General features: G+C 54.0%; 1 protein-coding gene across 5 annotated transcripts in view; it reads right to left on the reverse strand.

The window, feature by feature from the left end:
- The window catches only part of ANKS1A (ankyrin repeat and sterile alpha motif domain containing 1A), a 170933-nt gene that overhangs the window by 12057 nt on the left and 142521 nt on the right, over window positions 1-16355 (reverse strand). For all 5 annotated transcript variants that reach the window (XM_081043212.1, XM_081043211.1, XM_081043208.1 and 2 more), the window contains one exon: window positions 211-309. In XM_081043212.1, coding sequence (XP_080899338.1) covers window positions 211-309 — 99 coding nt within the window. The remainder of the gene's footprint in view (window positions 1-210; window positions 310-16355) is intronic.

Genomic DNA, 16355 nt, shown 5'->3' on the forward strand with positions numbered 1-16355 from the left:
ATGCCTGTGGACCCTCCTGAGGCCAGGCCAGGTCTTCACTGTCCCCAGTGCTTGGCTGACTGTCTGGGGCCTCAGGGTTTGGGGAAGAAGTGAACAGGACTCTGTGCTGCCCTCTGGGACTCACAGGATGGGGGGCGGACACCCCCGTCTGGGCCCAGGTGGCGTTAAAGAGGTGGCCCTGGCTCTGGCCGCAGGGCTGTGGGCAATCACCTTGGGCAGGGACCGTGCGGCCTGGAGCAGCTTCCGCCGGTGCTGTGGGTCACTGATGCCGATTTCCCGCAGGTCCTGCTCTTCCATCACGTTAGACCCCTAACAGCAGAAAAGAGAATGTGAGGGCCCTCCTGAACGGCTAGCTGGTGGCCACCTGTGGGTGTCAGGTCAGCCTTTCACTGCTCCTCCAAAGTCTTCTATTTTGCCACAGGCATCAAGAGGGAGTGGAGTCCTGGGGTGCCCTGAGAAGGCCAGGCCAGGCAGCAAGAGGCTTTGTGCACGCAGCAGGCCGAACTGAGCAGCAGACAAATGTGCCCAGGCTGCCGACTCTCACCTGAGCGGCAGCAGAGAGAGCTGGGCAACGCTGGCGCTCCGGACGCGTGGGTGCAGAGCTGGGCCGGAGGACACTGCACACACAGCTGTGTACGGCCACAAGCCCGAGCCCACCCCTGAATGAAGGTGCATTTTCCTGGGGAGAAGGTTCTATGACCACCCAAGGTGAAGGACAGGTGGACAAATCCCCAGGTTCCTCACACATGGTTTTGTAACTTACGGCTCTGACAGCCACCACAGCCAGGCAGCTGGCGGCATGGGCAGGGACCCAAGGAACAGCCTCCCCCTAAGGAGGAAGGAACGTCAAGGGGGGACGGTCAGAAAAAGGCTTTCCTGCGCAGCAGAGGAAGAAGGCTCAGAGCTGAGCCTCAGTGGGACGGTTCTCGCCAACCGTTTGTGAACGTGACGGGGCAGCTGAGCACGGCAGGGATGAGAAGAGGCTTCACTGCTGTGTGGCAGGGCTGACAGTTTCACAGGGACCGGCCCAGCTCATGCTCACAACCTTTTCATTAGCTTGTTTTCCTGCTCGTTTTACACACGAGGAAACTGAGGCACAGAGGTCAGAAAGTTGCCCAAGGTGACAGGGTGTGGAGCTAAGATCTGAGGCAGCTGATGTCACTCTCCGCTCCCAGCCCCCATGCTGATGCCTTATTGCTCACAATAGCGTCCGTCCCAAGATAGGTTTGTTTCAGATTATGAAACAAGAAAAGTCACCAGTTCTGCCGTCCCTCAGCCATAGCACTCCCCACTCCCAAGGCAACTGTTCACCACTTCCCAGGATGTGGGCCCACGCACGTGCACGCTGCATTTTCGCACAAATGTAATTCTTTTACACACCGCTCAACATTGTCTTCTTACTACTTAATATCCACAGGAGACTGTTCCACATCAGTATATGTAGACCTGCCTCTATTTTTAAAGCTGCACAATCATCCAGGCCATGGACATATTATAAATTATTTAACTTGCTGAAGGACGTTTGTTTCCGATCTCTGCTTTTCAGGCAGGGCTGCGCGAAGACCCCGTATGTGTGTCATTTCAAGAAGAGACTGCTTGGTCAGAGAGTCTGTGTGTTCAGACGCCCGGCAGAGCGCACCCTCCCCTCAGTGGTATGGGTGCCCCATTCCGTCCCTCCCCCCAAGTCAGCAACACCGGGGAGAAGCGGCTCATCACAGCACATTTCTTACCCTAAAATAATCCCCCCGCAGGTGAGCTCGAGCTTCTCTTCACGTGCTGTCTATCAAGCGTTCACACAGCACTCAGTTCCCCTCTCCATCTCATCTAGGCTCACAGAAGAGCAGGTAGACGGACAGAAAGGAGCAGGAGGAGAGGCACGCCCGTTAGAAAGCCAGCTACTGCAGCTCCAGCTTGGGTCAAGACCCCTAGCAGCTGCCGTCACTTGGGGCACCGATGCATGCCCCTAAATCAAAAAGGTGTGCTGTTAGAAGCTAGAGAGAGAGATAGCATCCTGCTTATAAGGGTACTGTAGTGAGCTCCGACTACCTTGGGAGAACGGGGCATGCAAGTTGGAGAATGAGAGGTACTGGAGAGGGAGAGGGGGAGACAGTCCTACCCACAGAAAGAAAAACCCTCCCATGTTGGAAGGAGGCTGCATCCCCCTCTTGGGTCTGCCTGCTCCATGTCTCGGAGTGTCCTTGGTTTTACTAGTAAACTTCTTGCTGTCCTATGCTGCACATACTGTGCCTCTTGACTGAATCCGTTCCTTCAAGAAGACAAAGAGCTGAGGTACAATGTCATTCCCGGTAACAACACCCGCAACACATTTAATAGAGATGTCGTTACCCCCATTTTACAGCTCTGGAAGTGGAGGCACTGAGAATGCCAACAATCCGTGGGCCTCATGGCCCGTAAGGCCCGTAACCGGGGAGCCGCACGCGTGGGGAGTGGTGCAGCTCTATTTCCAGGAATCACCTGTGTCTGTCCTTTGCATGATTCCCAATGGAGTTTGGTCTTTTCTGCATTTGATTTGTACGAATTCTTCATATAAGAATTTATAAGGAAATTAACCAGTATCTATGAAGAGATGTTTGTTTTTCCAATTTGTCATTTCTCTTTTGACTTTTGTCGGCTTTGTTCAGGGGAAATGTATTTGTATAGACCTAACTGCACCCGACTATTCCTGCAGAGTTCCTCTCAGTTTTGTCAGACTTAGAAAGACCTCCCCTCTCCAAGAATTTCAAAACAAATCTTTAACATTTTCTTCCTGGAATTTTACAGTTTCAATTTTCACAATTAAATCTTTAACCTATCTGGAATTTATTTTGATGTAAAGTTTAAGGGTCAAGTTCCATTTTCTTTTTTCCCCCCAGGCAGCAAATTGTCTATTTCTTCGATCAACTATCTTTCCCCCACCAATCTGAAATGACCTCTGATGTGTCCTAAGTTCCTGTGTTCCTGGGACTCTTTCTAGACTATATTCTGTTGAGGGAGGTGTTATTTACACCTACTTTACAGGTGAAAAAGTTAAGTAACTGGGGCGAGCTCATGCAGACCATTACGTGGTGGCCCCACCTTGGTACCTGAGCTGTACCAACTGCACGGGAGCCTCCCCAGAGGCTTGCGCGGTGATGAAAACTATGCCCCATAGAGGACGCTTTCCAAGCCTTAAGCTCAACAGCACCCCAGTGAAGACAGCGCTCTGAAGCCAGGAGGCAGAACATACGCCTTCGCTGGGCCTGAGGTGCTGTGGGCCCTGGTACTCCCCAGGTCTGAGGCCAGCTCCTACGTCACCCCTTAATCCGGGAATCACCCCACTGAGTTCTTGCAGTCGCTCCGGGCCCAGATCGAGGGGGTGCTGATTGGGAAAGGCACAGACAGGCAGCCCCCCCAGACTTCCCACCTGATGCTGAGGCCACCTAAGCAAGCAGCTGAACCGAACCAAACAGTGACCCTCACGGAGGGCGGGACCACGTGATCCCCAGCTCCCACTGTAACCCCCACATGCGCTCGTAAGCATTCACCAGCTTTGGGGGCCACAATGATGCTGAACCGAAGACTGGCGGCCAGGAAAACCAGATCCAAATGGGGACGAGGCCTTCAGAACCAGGCCCCTAGTCGAAACAACTGGCTGCTGTGTGCGGCTTGGAGGAGAAAGCAAAGGGAAACCAAACAGAAACAAAGGATGTGATGGAAAAACCAAAGCAAACAGTTGCCAGAGCATGTCCTGGGCACAGTACAGGGTCTTCCTGATTTCCTGAACTTGCCACATCTACGTTCTGTGAGATGAGTTTGAAAAAAAATATACATACATTTACATATATAATATATATATAACAATATGTATATTATATATAAAACAAGGTGCTACAAATCCTCAACGCCAAGAAACATCATTCTGGAGGTTACCTCACCTTCTAAGCGAGAGAAGGACTGTTGCCTTCTAGAAACCTCTTCACGAGAAGGATTACAGAGGAAAAAGGGACTTTCTACTTTACCTTCTATTACACCAACAGCTACTGAGAGCTTACTGTATGCCAGGCTCGGTTTGAGTTCTCAGTGAGCTATTAATTGGGGAGCTAACAGTAGAATAGCTCATTGGCCTAAGCATTTTGCTTAATAGAGATTTTATTAGATTTTCAAAAAGGTTCTAAGTGTAAGTGAAATCTGAAACACGTAACTAATCACCATGTGGCGTGGCTGGGTTCAGTCCTCGAGGAAGGGGCAAAGGAGGCCGCAGGGCTGGGAGGGAGCACCACAGCACCGCCCCTTTCTCTGGCCCTGTGCTTCGGCCCTCCCCTGTCCTGTCACCACCTGGGAGGTGTTCATCCGGCTCCCACTTCACAGATGAGGACATGGGTACGTGGCCAGCGGTGGCACCAGGAAGCCCACTTTCTTGGCCACGCCTACTTTTCAGACGTCAAGGGAAGAGTTGAGGGAAGAACAGTAAGCAGAGTTCCTCACTGAGTGCTAGGACATACTGAGTCCCCAGGGGACCCTCTCCTGGTCTTTGTGGGGAGGTGACATGTAAGGACGCCAGCGAGCATGGTCCTGACCACCTCCCAGGGCTGTGCCAGGCTTTACATTCATTACCTGAAAAGGTTCCGCCAACAGACCTTCGGGATAGAAACTGTCCACGTTATATAGAGAAACTAAGGCTCCGATGCCTAAAATGACGCACTGAAGGTCAGAGAGCTCATGAGTGAACGGCAAAGGGACAGTAAAACCTCCACCTGACAAGCTCCAGTCATATTCCCTCCCCTCCCCCCCACCAGGTGGGGTCTGTTGCAAGGCAAAGTATGGAAGCTGTAGGCATCAGCCTGAGAACAGGAGCAGGCAATCTGTCACGGGTGGGGGCGGGGGGAACAGTCCTTCCACGCTGACCCACGTCCCCAGAACTGCAGCACTGGTGTCTTGAACGAATGTCCCCCCCCAGAGAAGTTCCCTCCCGCCCATCCTTCCTCCCCTCTGGGGGAGGGGCAGTACTTCCTCCTTCAACTGTATAGAATCCAAACTCTTAGCACCAAGTGGCCCCTAGAGACACGTGAGGGCAGGGCCTCACGTGGGGGAGAACCGGCCAGGTGGGGGGGAGGTCAGCCCACCCGCCGTGAGGGGGTAAGGGGCAGGACGAATCTGCCCTGCCGAATGATTGCACAATGGCACACCGTCCTTACTGGGTGTCCTTCCTTGATAAGGCACGGATTAGAGGCAGTGCCTATCGCCGGCTGTAGTGAGTTTTATTAGGTTGGTGCACAAGTAACTGCGTTTTTTACAATTATTTTTAACCTTTTAAACCATAATTACTTTTGCACCAACCTAATACTTTCCATCAGCCTAATCGGTTTGAATGCTTTCTCCCTTTCACCAGTCTCTGTCCTCAGTCTCCACCAGAAGGTGCAGAGACGGTACCTTGCACAGTGGCTCACTGGCCCCGAACAGGGTCGCTGAGGCCCCAGGTCTTTGGGCATAGCTCAGTGTTATGTCCAGACAGAGGGGACCGAGGCGTCTGCAGGCAGGGGGAAGTCCAGGGGGGGCCGTGGCCCCAGGAAGGGAAGGAGCACAGACAGCAAGACCTGCCTCTGGGGTCCTGGGGAGAGTCTGGCTACAGACAGAAGGGAAAGGCTGTGGCAGGACCCACATTCCTCTCTTCTGAGCTTTCTCTGGCCCCCAGGATACGGATTATCTTGAATCTTCACAATATGATTTTAGGAGAAGGCAAGGTCCCCTTTCATCTTAAAAGGTATCTCACTTGTTAATATTTTGCTGCAAATTTCTTTTAACTACTAGGCTGGTCTTCATTCAAAAATCATAGAAAAGGGCTAAGAAGGGAACACGTGGGAGGGCTAGCACACTGGTGTGGACCTTTTTCAGCCAAGAAAACAGGCGGCGTTACTGCGCAAGGTCCCAGGGCTGTCACAGGCCCGAAACTTTTGTGTCTCATTCACAACTTTGCCTTGCGCAGCTCGAGTGATGCCTGGCATGGGTCTGTGCTCCAAAAAAATCTGTTGAACGACTAAGGAAACATGGTTGGAGGGGACCACTGCCCCCAAAAAAGAAGAGGCTGCCCAGCCAAAGGCAATGATGCGACTGCACCAGGTCTCAGATCTGGGGAGGGCGGTATGTGCTGGGTGGGAGGAGGGGAGCCCCAGGGGGGCTTCACATGGAGGCAGTAAGAGGGCAGAGGAGTGGGTTAGGGCCCCCCCTGCTGGGAGGGGGTGACGCCTGCTGGGAGGCAGTGACAGGTGGTGGACGCCCAGGCTGAGAGGCTGGGTGTGTGAGGCTGTGGAAGGACCCAGGGCAGCGGGCTGCACCCCGGAGGGAAGCTGTCCCATTCAGTCATGCGGAAGCTGAGGTTCTGCCAAGGGGGTGACTTGCCTTGACAGGTCACGTAGCCCGGTCGCCGCCATACTCAGACCAAGGGCTGCCTCTTCCTTGCCTGAATAAGAACCAAAGCAAAGACAGGGCCTGCACTGCAACTTCACCCTAAAGCCAGGACTTGTTTATGGGCACGCAGGGCTCAACAGTCCCTCGGCAAAGGAAAAGGATTCGAGCACGAGGAGGCAGGGCTGGGCCCATGGGGTGAACGCAGGGTGAGCTGGGAAGCTGATTCTACAGCCAAGGGTCAACCGTCTACGGCAGGGGTGTCCAAACTTTTTTCAACGTTTTTCACCAAGGGCCATATGTGGTAAAATACACAAACAGCAGGGCCACTCACTCGAGGTGAAGTACGTATTGCCTCGCCTGGCTTATTTAAGTAAACTAAATGTACTTTTGGAATTTGCTGTGGGCCAAGTAACAATGGATTGCGGACCGCATTTGGCCCGCGGGATGCAGTTCGGACACCCCTGGTCTACGGGAACCGTCTAAGGGTCAACTTGCCTGTCCAGCAAGCGTGGCAGCGCGCTCGGCCCACCTCCTACTGGACAGGACAGCACACGGGGCAAGGAAGGTCAGCCACCCGCGAGCCGCGCAGAGGTAGGCAAGGGCTCTTGTCTTAGCCAGAGGCTGAGACCCAAGGCCAAGGGACGCTTCAGTTCCTCATCCAGAAAGACAAGCCCTCAGCGTGGAAGTGCTGGGCAGACCCTACACGCAGTAACGCCTGCTCTGTTGCTGGGGACCTGTTTCCTTGGCAGACTGCGAGACCAGCTGGGCTCTCCTGGGGCTGGCCAAATCCGCCCCTCCTCCGGGCAGCTGGGAACCTGAGACCCAGCAGGTGGGCAGTGTGGTGGGTCCCTGAAGCCCAACTCCCCAATATCCAACTCGCAGAAGGACATGGCAGACAGGCAGCCTGGGGGGAGCTCTGGCTGGAGTAACAAGCCCTGCCCCTCCTTTCGTTTTCTGGTCCCCCTCCCCAACAGCCGGTCCCTCCTGCTCTCCCTGGGCCGCCCCCCCATGCCTGAGATCCCCTGGGTCTGGGGCTGTGGTCTGGACTGGGACACAGGTGCGCTCACCCCTCCCGCCTGGCCCACCTCCCAGCGTGCGTGTGTGCTTAGCACAAGCCCAGCCTCGGAAGGCGGGCCTGGCTTAGTCCAGCGTCCTGTTCTGTGTACAGAGACCTGCACGCCAGACGACTGCGCACACGACAGTTATGTCACGGTGTCCCGAGGACTGCAAGAAACTGCCTACAGTGACGAAGCCAAGCTGTGCAGTGGTGGGTTAGATTACGGGATGCCCAGGTACTGGAATGTGTGCGTTCCTTACAGCTGTTCATAAAAGGCAATTAAACGTCAGGAGGAAGTGTGCGCATGCAATGTATGAGTACGTGACAGGAGCAGGCTCGGAGGACAACGTCCCTTGGCTCTCCATCTCCAGCCCACCAATGGCCAAACAGCCCCTCGAGCATCTGACCTCCAAACAAAGGCTGACGTGTGAAGGAAGAGTGACTACTGGGCAGAGCTGTACTAGACTGGACTCGCCTCCAAAGAAGGTTTGTCATCTCCCAGAAATGTTTCCACACCTTCCACTCTGCCTGCCCCCTCCAGCCTCATTTCCATAATCAGCATGACCTCTCTTCTCAATCACTTGGCCCTTTCTCCTGCCATCAGTCATAAAAAAGCAAAGGCTGAAACCTCCTCTCTTGGGAAGAAGGACTGAGACAGAGCTACTGTCCTGGCCTGAAGTGGCATCCCAGGAAAAGCCTGGCCCTGGTGCTTCTCCCTGTGGCCCCTCCCTCCTCTCCTCTCCACCTCCCAGTCCGTCCTTCGTCTCCAGGACTGTGGAAGAAAAGCTCCAGACAGAGGACTCAGTGAACTGGGAGAAGGGTGTGGGTGGGGGATACTCAACGGGACGTACAGGAAAGTGCAAATTAAGACCTTAAGAGCAGATTTCTTCAAACAAGGGGTGGGGGAGGATGAGGAAAGAGCCAGCCTGAGTGAGCTGACAGTCGCCACACCCATCACTGTACTGATTTATGGCCGCCAGCTCAGCTCTCAGGAGAGGAACTGCTAAAGCTCATTAACAAATAAACAGCTCAGTCGGGACAGGCTGCAAAACTCTCCACCCCAGCCAGCTCCGGTGTGCTGAGGAGTCGAACCAGAGCTTCCCAGCCTCTGGCTGGTTCAATGGGACATTTACACTGTCTCTGGCTTCAAGAATGTTGTGAATTTCCACTGGGCCATGCCTCTATCTCTTCCCCACATGGAAACAATTTTTTTTTTCCTGAGTAGAAAAGTTATACAAGTTTATTGTAGAAAAATTTGAAGATAAGGAAAGCACAAAGAAAAATGTAAAAGCCAACCATAAATCCATCACATCAGGGAGAAAAAACAAACAGGGTTACCATTACAGTGAATTTTTCTAAGTGGATTGCTATTTTTTTCTATTCTTTTTTTCTTTTTTTCCAGTGGATTGCTTTTTTTTTTTTTAAAGTAAGATTGGGATCACATCTATCATTTAACATTTTTTTTCTAAGCTTTTACATATTTTTTTTTTTTTTTAGCAAAATTGGGTTTATAGTATATGTATTGTTTTTTAATGTGTTTTTCTCACGTACTCATACATTGCATGCGCACACTTCCTCCTGACGTTTAATTGCCTTTTATTAACAGCTGTAAGGAACGCACACATTCCAGTACCTGGGCATCCCGTAATCTAACCCACCACTGCACAGCTTGGCTTCGTCACTGTAGGCAGTTTCTTGCAGTCCTCGGGATACCGTGACATAACTGTCGTGTGCGCGGTCGTCTGGCGTGCAGGTCTCTGTACACAGAACAGGACGCTGGACTAAGCCAGGCCCGCCTTCCGAGGCTGGGCTTGTGCTAAGTACACACGCACGCTGGGAGGTGGGCCAGGCGGGAGGGGTGAGCGCACCTGTGTCCCAGTCCAGACCACAGCCCCAGACCCAGGGGATCTCAGGCATGGGGGGGGCGGCCCAGGGAGAGCAGGAGGGACCGGCTGTTGGGGAGAGGGACCAGAAAGCGAAAGGAGGGGCAGGGCTCTGTTGCTACTGCTGTGGCCCCAAAATCTTAATAATGATGGAAAATAGAAGCCACACTCCCTGAAGCGAATCATTCACTTATCCAGGGGTTGAAGGCTGTCTGTGCGGCAGCTACTATACAAGGCAGCAATGGTATGAAGGAAGAAACTGTTTAAATCAGAATTGGGTTCAAATCCCAATTCTGCTGCTCTAGGTTGGTACAAATCAGAACGCTGTAAACAGGAAAAAACCCAGCTGCCTCGCAGAGTTAAATAACCAATTCCACGGTGCTAAGCACTGACCTGCCGGCAGGACTCAGGTGCTCAATGACTCTTCTTGTGTTCATCTGCTCACCGCTGCCTGGCCCAGCCGACCTGTGCCGCCCCTGGGACTCCATCACAGAACTTGCCAGACTGACGCCCGCCCCCAGCACATGACCAACCCTTTATGAAGCTCACCACCCTGAGCAACAGGAGCGTCTGAGCCTTGACACACACCCCCTGCTCTCCTAGGAATTCCCAGCCCACACCTGTCCTCACACAGAGAGAGAACTTGATGGTGACAGAGAACAACTAGTCCAGAGAAGATGAAGAAGAGGCACAAACGACACTGGTTCCTATGGTGTTTCCCCAAAAATAAGACCCAGCCGGACCCTCAGCTCTAAGGCGTCTTTGGGAGCAGAAATTAATATAAGACCCGGTCTTATTTTACTATAATGTAAGACCTGATCTTATATAATGTAAGACCGGGTCTTATATTAATTTTTGCTCCAAAGGAGGCATTAGAGCTGATGGTCCGGCTGGGTCTTATTTTCGGGGAAACATGGTAGTTCCTGAAGCTGGAAGCCAGCTCCACCTGTCATCTTCACGAGAAGGGCTCTCACGGCTGGAGGCCACAGGTGTTAGGGAAACTCTCTTCCAGGTTTCATAGAAGCAACGCTGGGCCTTATGACCCTTATTCTCCCAAGCAGGTGTTTGGTGTCCCCATTATCTCTGTACCAGTATAGAATCCTTCCGCCCACCTGCTGACCATCACCCCCAAACGCCTGCCTTTCTGAGGTTAAGGCACCACATTCCCTCCCCGATCAGCAGTGTAGTTTAGCCAGGCCCAAGCCAGTCTCGAGTCAAGGCTTGGCCCCAAGACCACCAAGCAGGCTTTCCCCTCACGCATCTGAGGACAAAGAAAATCTCTGCTTCCTGCAGAGGAAGCGCCACCTGCCCTCACTGCAGAGGAAGCGCCGCCTTGCCACCTGACATTCTTACCTAGTCATTACGTGTCACCACAGGTAACAATGTGTCCCCTTAGACCTTATGCCCCCATGAAGTAAGCAGTCAAATGAGACCCCACAGGTCAGGGACAAACAGGCCGGCCAAACCACCTGCCCCAAATCACACAGGGGGACCTGGAGGAAAACCCTTGTCCCCTGACTCCCCGTCCAGCTCTCTAGGCAAATAACTGGAAGCTCAGGTTTTCTCCTGTGCTTTCCCCGTCCAGTTTACTTAGCTGTGGCCTCAGCGAGCAGCCCTCAGCCCTGGAGTTTCACGAGTGTGGAAGGCAGAACACCTGCCACCACTGGCCTGTGTAGAAGGGCGTCAGTGAGGCCCCAAGCCGGAGCCACGAGCTCACGGGGTCTGACTTATGGATCCGTTTCCACCTCTTGTAGAATGGTGCCAGCACACAGTGGGTGGGTGGGACGGTCTGCCCGACCCAGGCTGGCCTGGCCCCTGCGACTGACGTGCTAGCCTAGCCCACTGGCTCAACTGCTCAACAGGCTGGCTAGGGGGACGCACTGAGCATGAGGCCTCAGCATGCCACCTTCCTGGGGAAGGCAGGCGTGGGGTCTGGAGCGGGAGGCGAGAGCAGCACCCTGGGCACAGAACACCTGGTTTCCAGCCGCAGCTCAGACGTCTGCTTGAGGAACAACCCTGGGCATATGACTTAATCTGAGTGCCCTGAATGTGACATCTGTGGAGCGCAGGAATCCACGGATGGGCTCCAGACATGCCTTTGAGCCCCTGAATGGTGACTGACACCTGGTGTGTTAGGAGGGCTGCGCCTTCACAGGGACACGGCCCCCCTGCCCTGCTCTGCCCTCTGGGCTGCGCTTCAGTACGTGTACACGGTGGGGGCTCGCTAAATGAAGTCAAGGTCAGTATGAGATGCCAGGACAGGCCCCTCTGCTGCTGCTCACGCTCAGACGTCAGCAATTGGAAGCTACACAACAGGACGTGTTCACCCGTCCAATTCTATCTCGAAGTGCAGTAAGGTAAATTAACACTGAAAACAGCTCTCAAACATCTCTCTACTATAAAGGGGATGGGAGAAGGCCAGGGTGATACCGGGGCAAACAGCGCTGGACTCCTGAGAAATTCCAGCTGCTGTCACCCTGAATAACTCCACGTGGTCAGGCAGAGAAAGTCAGAGTGCACGTGCTTGGAAAGGGGCCCAACCGAAGTGAGCATGACTCGTGTCAAGGCCAAGGGCACAGCAGAGATGGGGAAGCACATGGCGTCACCACCCCGGGACACCGAGGAGATAAGTTCTCAGGTGACCACAGAACCAATCGTGTGAGTGCAGGAGGCAGGAGCCACACTGCCTGGGAGTATTCCTTTCAAAGCCTGAGCTCCAGCGACCCACCAGTGCCCCAGTGCAGGAAAATGTCCCTCTCGGGCTCTGCTTCACACTGGGGCACAGACCATCCCAACGGAGCAGTAAATGCTTGTGGCGCTATGGGGAGGGCAAGGCGGGCAGGCCGGTGGGGAGGAAGCGGAGGCAGGGAAGCCTCCTGATAGCAGTGCTGGGCCCCTGCAGCCTGGGCGGGAAGATGGCAGAGGGTGGGCATGGGGGCAGGATGAGGTGGTCGCTTGGGAAGCGAGGGTGGGCACCCAGGGCACAGCCCCCCTGGGCATGTAAAGCCGGCTTCCGGGGCTAAGGCGTGAGGAGCTAATCCAGGGACAGGAGCAGGAAGGAAAGCTCAGGGCTCTGGGGGCCTGGCTGGAAAGCCTCACAGAAGCAGTAAAGAAGGACCTCCTCCCCGAGCTTATGCCTTCCAGCTTTCTCAGAGCGCACTCCTCTTCACCTGTCAGCTCCCTCCAACACATGGGAACAAGCTGGCACACTCTCAGAAACAGACAGGAAAACAGTGGGGGCCTATCTGCACATGGCAGAAGCCTGTGGAGAAATAAATTGATGGGAGGAGCAAGAGGGCCCCCCCGACACTGGTGGTAAGAAGTGATGAGCTCGCCGACTCAGCCTGCTTCTCGCCATCCTGAGCCTGAGCCAGACTCATTTCCATGTTCCATTTGCCCATCCTTCTAGCATGACCACCCACCACGTGCCTGCTCTCAACCCCACCCTGCTGTCTAAGGTTCAGGGCTGTCCACCTGGTGAGGGGCACAACCAGAGGGCCCCCCCACATACCCTAGGGGGGGCTCAGAAACCCTGGGGCTGCCAAGGCCCCTCCAAGCCAGGGCCCCGCCTTGCACCAGCTCAAGGCGGCCTCCGCACTAGCCGCAGACAGCATGGGCCTCTCACCTGCTCCCTCCCCCTGCAGTCCTTCCAAGTCCCACGCCTCTCCCAACCCCCAGGACAGCGAGTGGAGAGCAGACAGTCAAAGCTGGCGAGGTCTGGGCTGGCACCCTGGCTCCGCCACTTACTGGCAGTGCCTCCACCCTCTGGTCTCAGCAGCCCCCTCTGCGACATGACCGACAACACCCGCAGGGCTGTGTGCCAGCTTGGCGCCTGGCATGTGGTAAACACTCAGGAGACGAAGGCTCTCCCCCTCTGCGCCCTGCAACACTTAGAAGCCTCCCCACAGCACTTAACACTTGTCCGGGCCGTTGTTTTTACTGCTTTATGTGCCTGTGTTCCCAGCTGGACCATCACCTTCCTTAAGATACCAGCGTTTCTGATTTCAGATCCATTCACTGCAGGAAATGCAGAAAATCTATTACACTCCAAAAAGGAAGACGGAGCCACCTGTAGCCCCCGACATCACCACTGAGCACATCCCGCTTACCGCCTGCACCTCTTGTGCGTAGATGTCTTCTTTTGAAAAAATCAAGATCATGTTACCGACGGATTTTTATATCTCGATTTCTTCACTCAACACTCCAAGGTAAACGTTTTCCCACATCAGACGTTTTTCAAGAACATGTTTTTAACGTCCACATAAAACTCCAGCATGCGGGGCACTGTCATGGACTCAACACTTCCACGCAGGGAGGTCAGGCTGAGCTGCCAGTTAGAGACTTGTACCAGCAGGCTTGGAGCTACACATCTGCCAGTTACCTTCTTTCTAAGCTGATCAAATGCCTTTTCTCCCTTCCCCTAAGAAACCCCTTTCCTGTGGACAAAATTTGTGTGGAAAAACGGAACTGGCGATGCTGCAGAGTGTGGTGGGCTGCCCGTCTGGGGTCAGTCCCGGGTCAGCTCAGGGAGCACCTGGCACTCCTCACTGCCCGACCCTCACCCTGCAAACCACAGGCCCTTTCTGCCTGCAGGCAAGAGTGCATCAAGTTCAAGGTACAATGCTTGCTCGTCCAGCTCGGTCATCACATCACAGGAGGAACAGCCAAGAGAAAGAGGGTAGTTAGACAAGACAGAGCCCAGGAGGGCATGACAGGGGTCATGTTTCCTAAAGGGCTTACGTGTGTTCTCTGTGGTACACCTGGAACCAAGGGACAGAAGCCACAAGGAAACAGGAAATACATTTTTGTTCAATATCAAGAACATTCTAAATCAGCCCGAGCGATGGAAAGAATGAATGGGCTACTACTACTTTGTAAGGTGGTAGATTCCCTGACACTGGAAAAACATCACGGCAAAGAGTATCCTGAAGGGATTCAGGCACAGAGAGGGCGCTGAGATCACACGACGCCCAAGTTCCTGCCACCCCGAGAGGGAGCTGTGTGACCCCCACAAATGCCCTGTCCTTCCCCCACAAACACCTTGTAGGACGCCATCACAGGGAAATGACCCAGCAGAGCCTCGTCTGTGAGACACCCTCTGTCTCCAGATCTTCCCACTACACCGAGAGCCTGGCTTCCTTGTGCATCTTGCAGAAGAGTCTCCAGGGCATTTCAGAACCGAGGAAAACATGTGCAGCCTATTGAAAACCCAACCACAGGGATCCACCATAGCTAATGTGAAGTAAGTTACAGCACACGCAACGAGGGCATGTTTCTAAACAAAAAATGGCCCTCTTCTTGTGGTAGCCTCCTCTTTTTTTTCTGGTTGCTAAAACTTAATTAGCCTTACGGTCCATCTAGCAATTTAGATGCATTTACCCAGGATGCTTTGCATGGCTACTCAGGCCACGCTAGATATCTGAAGTAACACACTCAAGTGAGGTGTAATCCGCAGCCCTCGTGCAGACACCACCTGCCAGCCGCCCTCCAGAACTGAGAGCAGTGATGAGAACAGCTTGTGCCTTGGGCCACAGGAGAGACCCTGGAAAAACGGAGCTGCTGGCCTCCCTTGATGAGTGCCCTTCCCTAATGGGAACAGACACGTCCTGACTGACAACCCACATCACGCGTGGACCTTTGGCCCAGGGCTAGACTTCCCCAGATGCCCACCCAGCTCCTTTCTGGTCGGGAGCCGGGAGAGCAGGGAAAGTTGTCATGGTGGTTTGATATTCAAAGGTTGGGAACCTTACTCTGTCCAAAATTAGCAGCTAATGGTGTCCAAAATGAGAAGTCAAGAGCTCAGCCTCTAAAATACTGAAGCCCGGGAGGGGGCTGAAGTCCACGGCCTTCCGCTGCCTGTCTGCTGGCTGAGGAAAGGGTGTGCTCAGAATGGGGCGGCCCCTGAGCACTCAGGGCTGGAGACCACCCAGCCTGGCTCACTGTCTCTGTTCTGGGTTTGTTGGCTTTTCCCAAGAAACATGGTGAGTCAGGGATTAGTTTATAAGAACCATAAATAAACTCAGTTTAACTTTTAAAAAATGTTCTATTTTAAAACCTACTATTTTTGAAAGCTAAAACATAACTGTCTGGCCCTAAATTGGCTTTGGAAGTTGCTGCAGAGTTCACTGTGTGCCCTGGAAGTGAAGATGGCCAGTGCGAGGTGAGCTGTCCAATCAGGGCCCCTTCTGGAAGCCCCAGACCAGAGGCACCAAATGCAACCCCGTGGGTGGGAAACCCACAGAGACACAGACTGGAGAGTGGAGGGCAGGGCTGGGAGCTCCGGGCTGATTCCACGGAGGCAGCAGAGTGAGGTGGGTACAAATAGAGGGATCTGCTTCAGAGAGGGAAGGCAACGCAAAGTCAACCCAGGACTGTGTTCCCAGGAACTGGGAGAGCAGGCAGCCGGCCTGCCAGGGAGCAAGTGGGGGTGGGGGGGCAAGGGAGGCTTGCTGACGCCACCTCCAAGCAAGCCCCTGAGACAGACATGCAAGACAGTGAGTGAGAGCACATAAACGGTTACAGTCCCACCCCCTACATACACATGGGAAAGAGCCGGGCACTATGGCTCAGACACAGACTCCTGGGCACTTGTTCCTGCTCTGCCAAGTACTGGTAGTGTGAACACGAGCAAGCCGCTTAGCTGCCCTGTATATGGAAAATGGACACGGTAATACTAGTACCACGTCTGGGCCGCTGGGACGATTCAGTGAGCTGACACATGCACACCACCACGAAGGGCGCCCAGCGTGCTGCGGGCACAAGTGAGATGGGCCAGCTCTCACGTCTCCTGTGAAACGCGCCCTGGGGATGCTGGTACTGCCTGCCTGTGAGGTGAGCCCAGGCCCTGGGCTCAGCTGTGCTGCCCCAGCCCCACCCATGAGGCTGTCTCGGGCAGGGCTTCTAGGAGAAAGATGGCTCTGAGCTACTTCGGACTAGCAAAGGGAGCACGCCTCCTGCCCAGGGTCCTACCCAGACGCCGACTCCACAGGGAGTCTGAGGAAAAATACCTCAAGTTTTCTCTTTTTTTTTTT

The sequence above is a fragment of the Rhinolophus hipposideros genome (assembly GCF_964194185.1).
Source record: "Rhinolophus hipposideros genome assembly, chromosome: 3".
Taxonomy (NCBI): domain Eukaryota; kingdom Metazoa; phylum Chordata; class Mammalia; order Chiroptera; family Rhinolophidae; genus Rhinolophus; species Rhinolophus hipposideros.